Raw genomic sequence first — 17,931 nt, 5'->3', positions numbered from 1 at the left:
TACTGAGCTGTCTGTCAGTGTCTGTAGCCTCTTTTTATTTAAGTTCATTTCTGTCCGATCTGAACCAGAGTTGTTAATTTAAAGAACTTTTTTTGTAACGTGTTTGTTGAAAGAAAGTGACATTGCACTGACATGAAAACATGTACATATAAAAAAAAATGTGTTTTGTAAATAAGCCAATGAAAACTATGTATTTGAATATGAAACTGTACAAAATACTGTACTTGTAGTTGTATATGGAGTGATACCGTTGATCTGTAACAAAATACCCAAGCAACAAATTAAATTCTGCAGAAGAAATGACGACACCAGACTCAACCCTGTTTTTATTTGTATCTACAGAACATTGTTCAGTTCTAATTTGCTGCAGTATGCTGATCACTTTTACTAAATTTGTATATTTAAAAATGCTGTCACTTGGTGTAGTCACCACCTTTGCTTAGCATACATGTTTAGGCTAAAAGCACTTTAAAGTCCCCATGAAGTCATAATTAAAGTGTTGAAATGTTTTTCTCACATCTGTCCTCTGTCCAGCATCTGGACCAACACTGACACAAAGTCATGTTTTCAGTATGTTCAGGTATTCTACATGGTGTTTTAGAGTTTGTCATTTCCTCATAAACCATAAAAAGTTGTTGATGATGTCATCCTGCACTCAGGGGCGTGTACTAATTTTACATCCAATGAAACAAAATGAAAATATGACTTTTAAGTAAAGTTGGAGTTTGACTAATTCAGCCTTCCTGAATCCTCTTTCAGAAGAAATACGATTCATGCAGACTTCACATTATAAGACATCTCCACTGAAATGCTTTTTATTTTTTTATTTGACATTTCTGTAAATGTGCCAGAATTAGATTTATCTGACTACACGTGAAAAATAGCCTGGACAGATGTTACAAAGTCACCTTAAACACAGAACATACACACAGTCATACAAAGAGATCATGTATAAACATGAAGAACAATCATAAAAAGCAAAGCAAATATTAATGTTAGTAGAAACATCAATCAGATCACCCTCAGATACTATTTAAACATTCAACATAGAGGCCCATAATGCTAATGCACATACGAAACTGTACAATGATTGGAATGAAAGGTAATAGAAATATTGACTTAGTAAGGTATCCTTGTTATACACTGACTGAAACATAAAAGCATGCATAAAACACTTGGAAAACTACCCTTCTCCAGGGCATTTAGGGGGCTCCATTTACAGAATATGGCAGAAATGGAATATCATATTTATAACAATATTTTTACAGGTGAATAATAATAAAGAGTCCACCATGTTTAACCACCATGTTTCTACAGCAGCCCAGAATGGACAAACTAATACTGACTCTACATGGGGTGTTTCATGCATGTTTCATGGTCACCATATTTTTTCCTCCAAGCTAGGAAGGACAGGGTGATGTGAGAGGGTTGCAATCAGCAACTGCAGCGCAGTTGAAGCAGCACATCAGTGGTGGTAATGAGGAGGCAAGCGTCACCTTCCACTGTTGATCCCGCTGGTTCCGGGGGTTGGTGCACTAAACTAAGATAGTGAACATGTTGCCATGCTGGCAGCATTTAGCTTCGTCTAAACACGGCTTCACAGAGCTCGTAGCATCCTTCCTCTTTGTAAAGTGTTGCTGCAGTGAGCCTGTCTGCACATGAAAGATGTAACCACACGCAGGGTCTCTGCAGAAACTTCCCAGAAGTGAACTCTGCAACTGAAACAGACCTTTCTATCCTCCGCACCATGTGACAGACCTTTTCTTCACCTCTTATCTAGTCCTGACTGACATGTCTGTCCATGAAGATTTACATTATTGTTACATTTCAAGCATTGGGCCTCAGAGACTGGCTGGCTTACCCGTCAAAGTTTAATACATTAAAAATGTATAATGAGCTTATACATTTGAGGCATTTATAACCAGTACATTAAACCACCCAGCAGCTGTAAAGCAGGTAAAATTAGCTCCACCTCAAGCAGCTACATTAAAATGCATCAGCAATGTGAATCTATAGATTAAACATCAGCATCTCCTTTTTTTTAAAATACATCTTCACTGTGAGAGTGAGTCTTGAAGAGGGAGTTGATTGACCACAGTTGAGTGTTCATTGTATTGGTGCAGAATTTCATGGAGGGTGTGAAACATGTCATGCAGCTCAAACCACTTGCTGCTTCTGTTCGTTTCCTCTGCTTATGTTGTGGTTGACACGCGATGAGAGCTTCTGCTGCTGACAACACCGACAAGGCTGGAGGTTTCCACAACACATGGTTGAATTCATGAGGGCTTACGGACTTTTAGGCAGCTCCAAAGTGAATAAAAACCCAGAATAGAGCCACGCGGAACACTTCAACTCAAAGGCTGATCAGTCAACCAAGAATGGACTTGAAACTGGTGTTCATGAGAACACACAGGTAAGGCTGATTTAGGATGAAACTCTGTTATGAAGTCTAAGTGAGGAAAAATATTCATGTTTTTAATCATCAGTTTGAAAGTTATTTGTGACTAAACCTCAGTATCCTTCCTGCTCAGCCTCTCTTGATCACTAATCAACTAAAATTTCACCCTCCAGCCTGAGGTGACGTTCTTTGACCCAAATCACCTTCGTTTACCAGCCCTTGTTGACACAATGTTTGATAATTGCTCCTCCTGTCCGTGTCCAGGTGGTCTCCCAGATCCCCAAGGTAAGACTTTACATCAGTTGTGTTCACACTGTGACACGCTGCGGGATCAGGTTGGAGCTGACTGTTTTGGTTCTGTCACGTCTTTCAGGTTGGACCCTGGGTGTGCTTCCCTCCATCCTCATAGCGCTCCTCTCCTTAATCATCCTGGTGCTCACACTGCTGGGGGCTGCATGTCTCAAAAAGTAAGAGGCTGAACATTTTTTAAAAAAGTGGATGATCTGTCCTCAGAGTCATTAGATTTTTTTTATGCAGGTTTATCGCCTGAAGAGGATCATATTCAAGACTAACTCTACAGATTATTTTTATTATCATCGGTTTCAGTTAAAGAAGACTCAGAACTTTAGTTTTCACAGCAGAATAAACTCGTCTGAGCAGGTAGCAGATCTATGAAAAGCAAAATTGTATTTTTTGATCCATCTAACAACAACAAGCATTGTGCTCTTTTCCTGCTCAGTGGTCCTCGTGATCATGTCTGATCTATATTTTAACTTGTTTTTTTTTTTAAGATTATTTTTTTGGCTTTTTATGATAGGACAGCTGAAGATAGACAGGAAGCAGGGGGCAGAGAGAGTGACATGCACTAAAGGGCCATCCGATGCGGGATTCGAACCGGGGCCGGCTGCAGCGAGGACTGTAGCCTCTTACACACGGGGCGGCCACTTAACCCACTACGCTACTGACCGCCTCCAACTTGTTTTTTATATTAAATCACTATCAATTAATCACTCTCATTGAATTCACAGGCACTATATAAATCTGAAATTGACATTTATGACCTTGATCGATCCTTAGAGCCAGCAGCAGGTTTTGGTTTGGAGTGTCTCAATAATTTCATTTCATTTCATTGATGTCCTAAAATGTGCAAGACGAACTCTCATCAAAATGTCCATGTGGATAACATTTCCACTTGCCTCTGTCGTATATATTGAGATCAGCACTAGTTAGCATATGTTAGCATGCACAGACACATTGCCTATTTTAACTTTTGTTTTGCAGGTGAATATATTTTTCTATTTTATTTTCAGCTGCCTTGCAGAAACCTTTCTCCCTTTTTTAGCCTTTTATTTATTTATTTATTTATTTATTTATTTATTTATTTATTTTTACAAATTATGGTACTTTTTATGCAGACAGCGTTCTTTGGTCCGGACCATCCGAGAGCTGAGGGGAAACAGGTTTTTGAGGGATACTGCTCTTCAGCTTGAACCCCCCATCGTGCCTGTGATGCCGGTCATGGCTGAAGTAGAGGAAGATCAGGAACCTACTCCCCAAACCCTCCTACAGCAGGGAAACACAGTGAAGTGCTCCAAGAAGCTGTGGAAAGGCCTGCAGCAGGTACCACTGATCCTCCGCCGTCTTAGAAACATTTCACGCGCTCTGATATTTGACCTATTTTATGGGGCACTTGATTTCCGTCAGCTGAAGACACACCAGAGGAAATCACAACTGAATGTTGGCTGCTCTATATGTAAGAGCTCATGAGTGTGTTGGTGCACATTGTGCATCTTTTGTGTAAAACATCACAGATAGAGCCAAAATCAGTCACACTTTGACCTAGATGGTGTTGAATGTCCTGTCAGTCACCTGTCCTGACCCACTGCTGTTCTGTTCTCTCATGGCATTTGTTTAAGGAACCTCGTTTTACCAAGTCAGACCTGAACCTGCTGCAGCTGATCAAAGCAGGGAAGGAGGGCGTCTTCTACCAGGCCAGGATGACCAGAGGGACGTGTAAGGGCCACAGCATGTTCACCTGCAAGATCAGCAAGGAAGGTACATACATTCTCTGAAGGTTTAAACTCATAAACAATTCTCTGAGGCAGAAATAATCAGTTGTGGACAGACTACTGCTGCTGAATCAGGAGAGAGAGAGACAAAGATGCACAGTAGGAATAATAATATTTAAAACTATAACTATAATTCTAATGGAAATGTGTGTGTGTAAATAGACAGCCTGCAGTAGCATTACTTTAACTCCAGTTAAATTAAGGTAAAAAGTGTGAAGGAAACGATGAAGCTGAATCACTCACATGTCGACACTCAGCCGGACCTGTGGCTTTTTCTCACACATTTTCAAATGTGTCCAGTAAACCAAGTTTACTCTGAAACCAAACAGGTCTTCTCTGTATCACAATGGTTTTTCACACATTGTCTCATCCCCATAATACATTTATTTTACATTAATTGTAATTTGGCTCATGCAGATTTCACTTAAGCTGAATTGGAGTTTTTCAGTTACAGAACTATAGATTTTATTTTTCTCTTTTTTTTTTCTTGAGGTGTCCGTTCCAAGCACGTGGACACAGAGGTTTCCATCATGAGGAAACTGGTGCACCACAAGAACATCCTCCAGTTACTGGACTGGAACACCAGTGAGGGTGAGAGACATTTCTACACAGACTGAACTGGTCTTACAGTCTTACAGTCCTGCTCTACAGTGCTCCTCATTGAAAGATAATAGATGGAGCTGTGGATATGAACCGCTCTGCAAGTCCTCATGTTCTCATTTGTGCAGAGCCTTTTATCCTGATCATGGAATATGTAAGCTACGGCACTCTGAGGACCTTCCTGCAGACCAACAGAGTCCACCTGAGTGCAGACCCTGAACTGCAGAGCCTCCTTACCATCGCCTCCTACCACATCGCTCTGGCTATGCAGCACCTGCGCTCTAAAATGGTAAAAACACAACAGGAAGTACTCACAGTACAACTGACCTACATGAAGTTTCTTTTTACACACACACACATGCACACCCATGCTGAGTGGTGGTCTTCCCTGCAGATAGTGCACTGTGACTTGGCTTTGAGGAACATCATGGTCAATAGGTTTCCTTGGGAGGTGAAAGTGGCAGAGTTCGGCCTGGCACGAGACTTAACACGCATGACGAGCCGCCACAGCAGCCGCTGGAGAAACCCACGAGTAAGACACACACACACACACGCACACCCACACACACACACACACACGGCTGTGGCTCGGAAGTAGAGTGACCCCCAGTTCAATCCCCAAAGTGTCCTTGGGCAAGATACTGAACCCCAAATTGCTCCTGAAGGCTGCTCCATCAGTGTGTGAATTGGTGAATGAGATATTACTGTAAAGCTCTAAAGAGTAGTCGGAAGACTACAAAGGAGATATATAAGTACAGTCCATTTACACACAGATATTTTTGAAATTTCACTTCTGCTACCACACCAAAAAAAACAGATCAGTATCATAACTGACATGAGACGCTTATTATTATCACAAGATATTCTCAATTCTGATTGGTCAATTATAGTAATATATGGTCTGTTATTTTTGTATAGTAGACTGCTGATATGAATAGCAAACCATTTCTATAGACACAGTTCTGATCATAGACTCTGAGGGTTACAGCCAACACAATAAAATTATTTGTAATCAATTAGATCATTTTTAAAGGGTGATTCTGAACATTTGAATCACCTGTGCTACCAGTTTCATGGTTTATTTCTCAATAATAACCAGCTCGCTGTACATTATCAATGAAACATTTCCAGTCAAATACGATGCCTCTGAGTATGTATTATTTTAACATACATCGTCACTTCATGGTACATTTTGAAAAGCTGATTTAAGCTTTGTGCTACTAATTTAAACATGATGAGATTTCTACTCACGTCATGTTACCACATGAATCAACAGGTGATGCAAGTCTATATGCAGCTATTATATAAAACTAGCATGTAATGTATGTGTACGTGTCTGTCTGTGTGTTGAGGGGGGTTTAGCAACATCCTCTGCAACAGGAAACAATAGTTTCAATGAGATGCTGTCTCGATTTAGAGAAAGACCAGCAGTACAGTAACTGTTGTTAATGTGAAGAAGATTAATAATTTCCACTCTGAGCTCATAAATGTACTAAAATATGTATAGTTACCAACAATGGTGTATATATTACTGGTTTGTGGTGTGATTTTCTGTTTGAATGAGGTCACATTCAGGTCGCATTTTAGAGCCTCAACACTTTTTTCCATTGACTTTTACAGCAGCGTGTACCGCTGCGCTGGTACCCACCTGAGTACTTCAAGAACAACTACTACAGCTTCAAGGGAGACGTGTGGGCATTTGGCATTGTGCTGTGGGAGATGCAGACATTTGGTGAGCTGGTGGCACAAAGTGATTAATGCTAGGTCTTTCTTTGTATTCTCTACCACCTGAAAACAATGTGACTAGTAGAGGATTTTGGTTGTTTGATCTATACAGGATGTCAGATTTTCTTACTTTGGAACATATTTCAGTATATTGAATTTACATTTTCAGGCACACTGCCATATCCAGACCTGGAGACCTCAGAAGCAGTGGTGTACCACATCTGTATTGGTCACAAGAATACAAACCCTGATGGCTGCAGACCTGAGATGTAAGGAAAACTGACAATTACACAAGACACGTTGGTGTCATTTACTTGTTAGATGAGCAGTTTTAGCAGCTGTTGTACAGTAAATATACACCAAAAGCATTATCTTTATGTTATAACAAGACACACAGCTTTAAGATGTGGTGCTATGGTAAAAAAGTGTGAACGAAACAATGAAGCTGAATCTCTTTTCTCTCTTCTCTCTCTTTTCTCACACCTTTTTAAATGTGTACAAAGTTCACCCTGTCTCATATGAACGCTCAGATGCAACAGCAGTGAATGAAAGACGGAAAAGCCAAATATGACACAACTGTGTGTACTGGATAGTTTTATGAAAGGAAGGAAATCATCTCAAATCAAGCACCTTCAATAATCAGACAGCGCTACAACAGGCTTTAGTGGAAACTCTGAGCAAAGCGGTCCTGAGTGGGGATCAAAACCCCAAACCTTCGGACGCTGGCCTTTGCCCAGCACAAAAAAAGCAGTGTTTCCCACCATGTTTGATTTTTGTCTGGAGAAAACACCTTTAATAGCTTAAAAATCAACATCCATCAAATGAATATCTCAACTCCACAGGCTTCATATCATACAGGACTGTTGGCGGGAGCCGTACGCTCTGAGACCGTCTTTCACTGACGTTGTCCACATGCTGGAAACCATCATTGAAAATGATGCGGTAAGAAACAGCAATCATAAATGGTTTACAGGAATAATTATTAATGTTTTAAAGGTTATGTCATTGATTCTTTATATTTTCTATTAGTTCCTTTTCTATCATTACTTGAAAAACACTAACATTCCATTTCAAACATGACCAAAACAAACAACATGTGACCTTCATGGTGCCAAAAAAAAAAGTCAAGCTAACAAATTACTTTACTGTGAAGCCATTATGACTTTATATACTTGATTAAAGTCATATTATGTGTACTGCACTATATGTTCAGATATGGCAGGAAAGATTTTTTGTGCGATGATTATGTTACACTACAGTAGTTTTAGTACACATGAACAAAGAGTAGATTAGTAGTAGTATTTGGAATAAAAATGTCCTTGTAGTTATATGCATTTTTTGACACTCACTTCTTTTCTTGCAGGATTATGTGGATGTCGAGAGTCCACGGATTTTGGTGAAAGACGAGGCTGAATATCATGAAGCTAGATGTCTGCGAGCAGCCAGCGTCTCTATGGATGACAATTCAAATACAATTTAAATGAACGTACCGAACCATCAGATCAAGCAATATTCAAGTTTTACTTTTATGTTTTACTTAACTTTTGTTGTCTTTATTATTATTATATGTGTTAATAACTCAATTAAACATTCATTTTATATGTGATGTGCATTATCTGCTTTTTTCTTAGCTTTTTTCTTGGTGTTATTTTGTATTATTCTGAATAATTCACAGCTCTCTCTGAGAAACTTTTACTAAAAGTAAACAATCTTTGTTTTATTATCGATTTTGAATTTTAGCACGTTTCATTATTTAACCAGTTTAATATAATTAACACCTGAGCATTAGGTGAACTATTGGTTTGTATAACTCCGACATTTTCGAGGAGCACCTGAAGCAGCACGTCCTCTACCTTCTCCTGCTGCTGTCCTTATTGGACCTGCATGTGATGATGCCATGAGGAACGCCCCCTCTCTCCTTCTGCGAGCCAATAGGATCCATCCTGGGAACACGCGTTTCCACAACACGCTACCACGCGAACTTTGTCGCCTGGTTTTTCTTCTGCGTGTCGTGGATCTGTGTGGGTGACGCATCATGGCTCTGCGTGTGTTAGAAATCATCTTTTTCATTTATTTCGCCTCTCATATTCCAATCACAGTATTCATTGATTTACAAGCCCTGCTGCCTGCACACGTGTACCCTCAGCAGGTAAGTGTCAGTCCAAAGTTAAGTTCCAGTTATCTGTTGAACGTGTTTTGTGTCATGTGTTGAATATTTGCTCTCTGCAGCTCCGAGATGTTCTGCAGTGGTATGCAGAGGCGTTCAAAGACCCCATGGTTGTGGATCCTCCAGAGTGGTTCAAGTCTTTCATTTTCTGCGAGGCCTTAGTTCAGCTGCCTTTCTTTCCTGTTGCAACTTACGCCTTCTTTAAAGGTCAGTGAACACAACACGCTCGCGTGGGCGTTTGCCGCTTGTGCAGACAGTCTGGTCTCGTGCCTCCGTCTGTTTAAATGCTGCGGCGTTCACGGACACAGAAACACGATCTGAGCATGTAGACTGACGAAGTCTGTGTTTTATTCTGTGACAACGTCTCAGTGAACACAGTCAGAGTTGTAGGACTGAAATATGTTTGCTGTTTAGAAGAGGAGGTCATATTTTTGACATATTTTGACCGTTAAAGGAACAGTTTTTCTGACGTTGTTCATCGTTGCTCAAACCTGACCTCTCTTAGATTTTTGCTGTGGTAACACTAGAAAACCTGCAATTCAGATATAATATACAGCATAGAATTATCTAAGTATATAATATAGAATTCTAAAATATACTTTTATATGTAGTTTTGGTTCTATTAGACATGAGAGATTATTATTTTTGTCCACAGTGGTAAATTGCTTTTTGTTTGTGATGCTTACGGCAATTAAAAAAAACAAAAAAAATTAAAGGTGCAGTGTGTAAGACTGAGGGCCTCTATTTTAGGAATAAAGCAGACATGGAATATAATACTATACTAAAAAACTATGTTTATATGGATGTATAATTATCTGAAAATAAGAATATTTCTACAGTAGCCCAGAACAGACAAACTAAATACTGACTCTAGACAGGTCCCTTCAAGTGTTGTTTCTCCTTTACACTAGGTGATGTGAGGAGAATGCAACACAACGATTACACCTCTAGATGCAAAAAAATGCATACACAGTGGACCTTCAATGAAATTCAGCAGCAAGAATATTGGTGTTATTTTGTATTATTCTGAATAATTCACAGCTCTCTCTGAGAAACCGCTGTCAAAGAGATAAATCTTTCTGACGCCTTGTGTGTTTCTTGTCTTTCAGGTGGCTGTAAGTGGATCAGGACTCCTGCCATCATCTACTCCGTACACGTGGCCACCACGCTGCTCCCGATCATAGGTCACATCCTTTTCTATCAGTTTCCCGTTGAACCCCACCCTGGTCCCCAGACCATGAAGGAGCGCTGGCTGCTGGTCTCCATATATGCTCCATACCTTCTGGTGCCTTTGATGCTGCTGTTCACCATGCTGATGTCCTCCACATACAACTCCACCTCCAAGAGTGGAAACACATCAGCCAAGGCCAAGAAGAAGAACTGACTCCGAAACATACAGCTATCTAATTCACTCTGATTATAGGAGATTGTTTTCTACTTTTCTGAATAGACCATTTGTGTGTGACATACAGAGAGTGAGACTGCATAACACTATTACTGAAAAGAAATTGCATTTAAACCAGCCACAATGAGCACTTTTTATATCTTTTTAAAATTAAAAAGTTTGAACATGTTTTGTGTTTTAATTGAATACAGTAGAAACAGGAAGTGATAGCTGGATTCGAACCAGTGACGTTGGTATAGCATTCAATAATGGGAATCTTTAACCCCATTATGACGTCCTTATTGTACATATATAGGTGTTATTAGTTATTAATAACTCAGCCAGACTAGACCTGCTGTTATTTAACAGACTATAGATGTCAGTTATTAACGTACTTTTTTTTGTCAATTTAAAAACAAATGGAGAAACAAATTTAGCCGATTCACTCAACAAATAAAGGAAAAGCAACAAAGTCACAACAAGCAAGAGTACAAACCTGGGAATGAGCTCAAGCCTGATAATAGAGAATACAGAAATATCAGCAGTGAAGTAATGGCCAACAAATGACAGCATATGAGGGTTAATATTGTCTTTAGTAATGACTGTTATTATTGAGTCATATTAATGTTAGTTATTATTAATGTAAGTTAGTAAATACAAATTACAATGAACAGCATGTTATGCACCAGGACACTGAACTCAGTCAGGAGCTCAGGGAGGTTACAGTCCACCAGCAGCAGAGTGGAGCTCCTCTGTGTTATCAGTTCATCTGTGACTGTACAGCTAAACACCAACATCTTAATAAAGTCTTCTGATGGTAGCACTGACAGAGATGAGTCATCTTATAGCGAGGGGGGGGCAACTTGTGGTGCGATGTTCTGACAATCTGCTCTTGAATATGAACGAAACTAACTGACATACTATTAAACAACCTGAAATGGTTACAATGGTTACATCTACACACTTGAAGAGGTTTGATAAAGGTTAAAGTGTCACTGGGGATTTTCCCAAGCGTCTACAGATAAAATGTAGGTGGTGCCCACATAGACTACATGACAGTGTAGAAACAAACATTACAGTGGATTTAAAGATGTACTCTCATGCACTGTCAAAACACTGACTCAGTAGCCTCTTGAATTATGCTGCATTCCATTTACATCAGAAATCAGTGCTGGGAATGACGTCACACCCGAGCTGACCATGTTTCAAATGGAACACACCAACGCACGTCCCTGCCTGATAAACATCCATATCTTTCAAAGTCCTTTACCGCAGTTAACAACAAGTTCAAGCTTAGATGATAACCCTGATGATGTCATCAGGGTTATAATCTCAGACCTGAAACAAGTGCAATGCTGTCTCACCACATTGCTACTAATTTCTGAGGTATCTGTCAGTGTGGTAAAATAATTACACACACCACAGCATCGGGGCCACCAACAGCTTTTTATCACCAGCCTTTTAGATTATGAACTGCCTTCACACTTCTCTGTCATTTGCACATTATTATTGCGGCTCTTTAGTGAAATACACAGATTTCGTGAAGCTTTATAAGAATAAAAATATCTTTATATCTTTTATAGCCTTAACTATCTTCACACAGTGTGAAAGTGCAACACGTCCAGATGTACTTTACACATGATTTTACTGGAGTAATGGAAAGTCCCCAGTACATCTGCTCTCTCTCTCTTATCTTTAGACTGTCTCCACATGTCCGCACACAAGGGCAATAAAAGTCACCGACTAGAATCAGACCAGCACTGACCAGACCCTGTTGCCTGAGAAGTCCTCTGAAGTCCATCTATCAGAGGCGGTGGTCATTGTCTATCTTGTAATGTACAGGAGCTTAAGCCTGCCAATGTATGTAGGTCCCTGTAGATAGCTGTGATGGACCCCTCTGGCTGCTCATATGAGCTCATCTCTGCAGCTCAGACAAGCAGCACACACTTATTTCAAGGACTAACAGAGGGAGAATTACTGCTGCATCTGTGGATGGTCTGATGCTACCACAAGCTTCTTTTAATAGCTGAAATAACTGATCAATAATATCAGATCAATAATAATGTCTGTCAATCATGTCAATGATTGAAACGTTTAAGTAATTACTACCTTTACTGGTAGACTGACTGAGGTTAAGGCTCAGAGTAAAAAAATATTTGACTCAGATGACTGCAGATGTACAACACACATATATATTACTTATTACGTTAGCATTTTCATCTCAGTCAATTATTTACTGTTTTTATCTCTCGTACTCTAACCCATGGCAAAGGGAGTTTTTATGTACGTCTTGAACTGTCTTCATTATGTCCCTTTGTTTTATTCCCATTTTATTGCACCATGTATTTGTTTTGAAGCCAGAGATGAATTTCCATGTTAGTGGACAATAAAGATAGGCATCGATGTCAAGCCTTTCTTTATTGTTGGCTTAAAAGTATAGCATATATAAGCATACATCTGACTGTACCTGAATCAGCCTGTAAAATACAGACCATAATATGTTCTAACTGTAAGAATAAGAATGGAACCAGGTTCCTAAATCTTAAAAAAAAAATCCCAGTAAGAAAATACTGGGGACATAACCTCCATGCCCAGTTTATACTGTTATGTATGTCACAATTCAGGTTATGTTAACGGTACCAGGGTGCAATTATGTTTCCAGCCACCAGAGGGCGTCACGTCTAAACAGAGGGTTTACACACTGTTGTTTTCATTGACTTGTTAAATGTTCTGTTTTCCTCCATAACATGTATCCTTCTTAAGATTCATGTTCTCTCTTGTCAAGAAAAATGATTTTTCCCTGGTTTGACATAACAAGCTATGTTGTCATCATTGAGTCAGTGTGTGCTTCAACTGAATCCATTTTTGGATTCAGGCTATTGTTAGATCAATACCAGTGCTTCAGATCAGTACCTATTACTAATCATGTCGCATCTTCAAAAAGAGTTAAACACGTCATCTGCGTGTGTTGACAGCAGTGCCCCCCTCTTTCACCCCATTCTCTTTGTTTGCAAACAAATAAACAGAGGGAGTCATGTAAAAATACTATAGTAAATATCTGAAATATACATTATGCAACTCAGATGGTCTATATGATATTACTCGTGCAATATTTAATAGCAGCTTCATATATCTTAAAAACGGCTTTTTTTCACGGTGTCCTCAGAGCATCAGTAGATGGACTAACCCACGCAGCGGAGTGAAACGTCAAAGTTGGCCTTGGCGGAGGGATAGCTTATAAAACTGAAACATGGCACTAGTTTTCATTATTGTTCAAGTGAACGGCTGAGCGTGAGCAGTAGCAGCAGCGGACTGCTGTGTTGTGTCCGAGCCGTGCGGTCATTAAACACTGTACGCTTTGTATTAACGAGCTGACGTACAGCACAGCAGCTTAACGTGGACTGTAAATGTAAAACCGGAGGCGACGGTTGCCCTCACGGTGCTAACCTCAGATGCCCTGTCAGGCTTGAGGACGGAGGAAAACAGCGGAGTGTCTCCTTCACGTCACACGGATGAAATGAACGTCCACCGAGGAGACGGCGGTGTTTTTCAACGGGAGGCTTGTGTGTCCTGTGGACTCGGACGTGTCGTCTAAGGAGACTCATAGAAAGGACTGACGCCTTTAGACGAGCAGCAGTTCTGTGTTGACATTTGTGTTACATCCTTCACATTCTGTTTCTGACACTGACTGTGGACGAGCTCGCTGCCGTTGCCTAGCTTTACACGTCGCCGTGTCTTTTAGCGGGTTGAATAATTCAGTGTCGCCGCACAAGGTAACACTATTTCCATATTATTGTGAGCATGTTCGCAGAGGGCTGCTATGGGCAGCAGCAGCTATGACGCTAGGCGTAGCCACAGGGTTATGTCACTGTCAGGCTAACAGATAGCTCGGTGCCCGCAGCAGCTTCCAATCTTTGCACGGTCATGTCCAGCAGAGCTGACATCATGTAGTCTGTCCTCCCGACCAGGTCAGGCGACACATAGTGTGTTAGTGAGCCTCCTCGGAGAGTAATGCAAAGCTGGCTCAGAGACTGACAGTCGGCACCGATACACTTTAGCTCAGGATTGTTGTTAGCCATGGTCACAGCCGTCTGCTCTGTGTGACATTACAAACAGAAGGCATGTGAGTGCACCATGTCCTCGCTGCATCTCTTATTTATGCAATAAGGCACATCAGCAGCAGCAGCCTGTCATGAAATAAATCCGCAGTGCAAGAAGCAGCATCGCCAGGACTTGAGTGGATCACCTGCTCCGGGATTCATTTCTGAAGAGAGGGGGGAGGAGAGCAACATTCAAGGCTTGTCCATCAGTGCCCAGCATCAGCTGGACCATCAGCCACATCGGGATGGAGACTGTGGGAGACTTTGAGTACAGCAGAAAAGACCTGGTTGGACATGGAGCCTTTGCTGTGGTGTTCAAAGGAAGACACAGGAAGGTAAATAAATAGCTGCAGTGTTTCCATCCTCCCTGCTCCCTCTTCTCTCGCAGGGACAGACAAAAAAATGTGGTTCATTTGAAAATCTAGGTCATCAGTGGCAGTGCAGTTCTGCAACAGTGTATGTGTCACCTTATTTGGCTTTTTTTTAATGGTAATATTACACCACTTTTTCTGACTAAACATGTAGATCCAGTGTGATGTATGGTGCAGATGGGCTGTTTCAGTCATATTTCATCAGCTGCACAGTTGGTCAAGAGTGTTTAAAAGACCGTTTGGTTCATTCATGAAGCGGATGAGTCAGGCAGCAGTGAATGACTTGCTGACGTACTGAGGCAGGATGGAGGATGGAGGAGGGAGGACGGGGTGCAGTGTTTTTCCTCTTGCCTTTTTAAGGATGCAAGCATCCCTTATGTAAGAGCTGCACAGGGTTCATTCATACTGAGGCGCTGCAGCTGATTACATTGTTAGCATGATGCTCAGAAATGCAGTTATCTTGTTACATTTGAGCAGGGTGTGGTTTTCGTGTATGTGTGACAGAGATGCAGGAGATGATGACGCGTTGCCCCTGTTGCTGTTGCTTTGAAACAGATGGTCCAGAATTCTTCAATGAAAGCCACATCAGAGCATCCTCACACTCCCTCGCTGCAGCCCGGGCCGAGCAGGTCCAGCCTCTCTTAATTTGAACCGATAACTTCTCTCACAGCCTGGAGGCTGAGCTCAGCGTCGGTCTGCAAACAATCACCCGGTCACTGTAAGCTGTGCAGCATGTGCGAGCACATCCGTCCACTGCTCAAAGCCACCCCGTCCTGGCTTGTGATCAGTGTATTTACTGTTTAAGTCCTATCATCTCGATGCCATTTGGCCTATTTATAGGATTCTTTCCACCACAGAGGACCTCGAAGGTTAGAGCTGCATGATGGATAGCGTTGCTTCGGCGGTGTTGGATGTATCACGTTCCACTGTAATATCAATAGAGTGGCTGAGGCTCATCAGAGATAAGGCAGCTAATTGCAGTAACAATTACACCTAGTTAATAATAAATACCAAAGAAAGCTCTTTAAGATGTAATCCATTGGCTAAATTGGACAACATTTACATCCTGAAAAAACAGGTGAAACAGATTATTTGTGCAGTTTGACGCTCTGCACTGCTGCAAAACATAAAAATCACTTTACAGCAAGTTGCAACATGGCACAGCAGCCAGCGTCAACATGGTCTATCTCTATGTACATGTGGCTGAAAAGTGCTAAATGCACAAAGGGGTTAGACGTAATGTTTACATTCCTTTTCAATGAATCTGATGTTTATGTTCTTGATCGCTCGATTAGATTTTTTTAAAAACACAAAAGAAAATAGTGACAAAAGTCACGTGGCAGTTCCTCAGAGCCCGAGCTGAAGCTTTAAAGTGCTTCTCTCGTACTGTACTGACCACTTTGAGTGTTACCCACAAAAGCTGAAGCACTTAAGCAAGTGTTTGGGTACCAGTGAGGCTTTGTCTGTGGCTTCTTTCCAGATAAAACAGGAAACAACACATTTTTATCAGACTCTTCCAGTCTCTCTTTCCTTCTGTATCTGATATATTTTGAAGTCTAATGATCCCAACATAAGTAAGTGTCTGTGTAAATATAAGTGCCTGATGTTGTCAGTTCTTTAGTACACCAGATACACTTGGCGGATCTCTATGGTTGTAAGATGAATCAGATGTAAATACACCAATGTATGCATGGACAACAGCTTAGCAGTCATTCATACCTGTGCTGATTATTATGAGTCATTCAGCTGAAGCTGCCTCAAACTATATTCTTTTTACTCGAGCATATTTGAACACGTCTGAGGATTATACAGGCTCATTTGTATGTTGACACAGTGCATCATAACACCTTCGCCCAGCGTGTGCTCACAGTGTTGCTGACTCTAATCTCTCAGTTGCTCACGCGTCTATAATCGGCTGTGATTCATAAACGAGTTTAGATCATGTGTTATTTTGGAAAGTGTGCTTCTGTCTCTGTACCATGGAGAACTGCTTACTCTACACTGCTTAACTGTCCATTATGCGCCACCGAGCCATTAGTTTTGTTTGATGGAACGCCTCCCCCACTCACCAACCCCTCCTCACCCCTCCAGCATTACATGTCGGGCGAGCAGGGGGTCACATTTTTTTATTTTTCTACGGGTATAATGTCAGCAGCTCAGTCATGCTTGGCTGGACAGGCTGTCAGTGAGCTGGGGATGGATGCAGCTCCGTTGGCAGTGTAACACACACACACACACACACACACACACACACACACACACAGACTCATGTCACTCACATGCGGTCTCACTCGTGTGCTAGATTCTATGCCAGGCTCTAGGCGGAGTGCACCCGCAGAACAAGAACATCTCCTTTTAACCTAGATTCATTTGCAGAGCCCATCTTTATATTCAGAGAATTCCTTCCTCAGCTTCCTGTTCCTCCATCCTGTCTGTGTGTTTCTCTCAAGGGCATAGTAACAGCCTCTCCTGGGTTCATTGCCGTGTCCTCAGTTGGGTGTTTGCGTGTGCAGCACATGTCCTGAGAGCCTTTGAGCTCACGTGATCTCCAAAAGTCTTTTTATACCTGCTCCAGGAGCTCATCTGGAAACATTATCTCAGCCCTGGGAAAAAAAAATATGTCCCTCTCCTCTCACTTAGCTTTTAGTGTAAGTAGGCCTGGCTCCCGTTGGAGCTGTCATCCGAGTGCCTTGTCATTCAGCTTGTCATTCAGCGCAGAAGCCTGGCCCGACTGTCAGAAGTGACCTGGTGTTATTGGGACGGATAAAATTTCCTCCGTCCTTAAAGCCAGCTCTCACACAGTGATGCTGACCGTGTCATTTACAGCAGGCGGGGCTTCATATTGGCACACACAGACAAAAATCCAATATCATGATATTAATATGTAACACTGTGTGTGTGTGTATGTATGTATGTGTGTGTGTGTGTGTGTGTGTATATGTGTGTGTATATATATATATATATATATATATGGTATACTGTATGACAGGCAGAATCATATGTGAAATGTGCTCCAGATAAACAAATATGTAAAAGCAGAACCATCAGTGACTCATGCTTTAATGACACAATGCATGATTATCTCAGAGAGTCACAAACAATGACATACTGTAGAAT

At 41.2% G+C, this 17,931-nt stretch overlaps 3 protein-coding genes across 5 annotated transcripts in view; all 3 read left to right on the top strand.

Annotated features, from left to right (window-relative positions):
• Nucleotides 1–2,186: 2,186 nt before the first annotated feature.
• On the top strand, nt 2,187–8,368 carry si:ch211-167j9.5 (tyrosine kinase receptor Cad96Ca). 3 transcript variants are annotated; one of them, XM_010745533.3, is made up of 12 exons: nt 2,188–2,413; nt 2,572–2,683; nt 2,772–2,865; nt 3,814–4,018; nt 4,315–4,453; nt 4,960–5,058; nt 5,196–5,356; nt 5,462–5,599; nt 6,688–6,799; nt 6,962–7,061; nt 7,635–7,734; nt 8,156–8,367. In XM_010745533.3, the coding sequence occupies exons 2-12, from the start codon at nt 2,629–2,631 to the stop codon at nt 8,270–8,272; spliced, it is 1,320 nt and encodes a 439-aa protein (XP_010743835.1). In that variant the 5' UTR covers nt 2,188–2,413; nt 2,572–2,628; the 3' UTR covers nt 8,273–8,367. The 3 variants fall into 3 exon arrangements, with proteins under 3 accessions (XP_027135860.1, XP_010743835.1, XP_027135861.1); XM_027280059.1 differs by lacking the exon at nt 2,772–2,865 and having other exon boundaries at nt 2,187–2,413; nt 2,572–2,577; nt 8,156–8,368; XM_027280060.1 differs by lacking the exons at nt 2,188–2,413; nt 2,572–2,683; nt 2,772–2,865 and adding an exon at nt 3,276–3,679 and having other exon boundaries at nt 8,156–8,366.
• A 337-nt stretch (nt 8,369–8,705) lies between these two features.
• tmem97 (transmembrane protein 97) lies at nt 8,706–10,532 on the top strand. Its single transcript, XM_019275804.2, has 3 exons — nt 8,706–8,941; nt 9,022–9,166; nt 10,069–10,532. Exons 1-3 carry the CDS (start codon nt 8,828–8,830, stop codon nt 10,341–10,343), a joined length of 534 nt encoding a protein of 177 aa, XP_019131349.1. The 5' UTR covers nt 8,706–8,827; the 3' UTR covers nt 10,344–10,532.
• Nucleotides 10,533–13,601: 3,069 nt separating this feature from the next.
• The window catches only part of ulk2 (unc-51 like autophagy activating kinase 2), a 36,229-nt gene continuing 31,899 nt past the window's right edge, over nt 13,602–17,931 (top strand). Inside the window, exon 1 of the mRNA XM_010745529.3 lies at nt 13,602–14,778. Within this exon, the coding sequence (XP_010743831.1) occupies nt 14,689–14,778 (90 nt within the window). The 5' untranslated portion in view covers nt 13,602–14,688. The remainder of the gene's footprint in view (nt 14,779–17,931) is intronic.

This window comes from Larimichthys crocea, chromosome VII (genome assembly GCF_000972845.2).
Source record: "Larimichthys crocea isolate SSNF chromosome VII, L_crocea_2.0, whole genome shotgun sequence".
NCBI classification, from domain to species: Eukaryota; Metazoa; Chordata; class Actinopteri; family Sciaenidae; genus Larimichthys; species Larimichthys crocea.
Note: the sequence above shows the minus strand (reverse complement) of the source record. Positions and strands in the feature narration are given on the sequence as shown.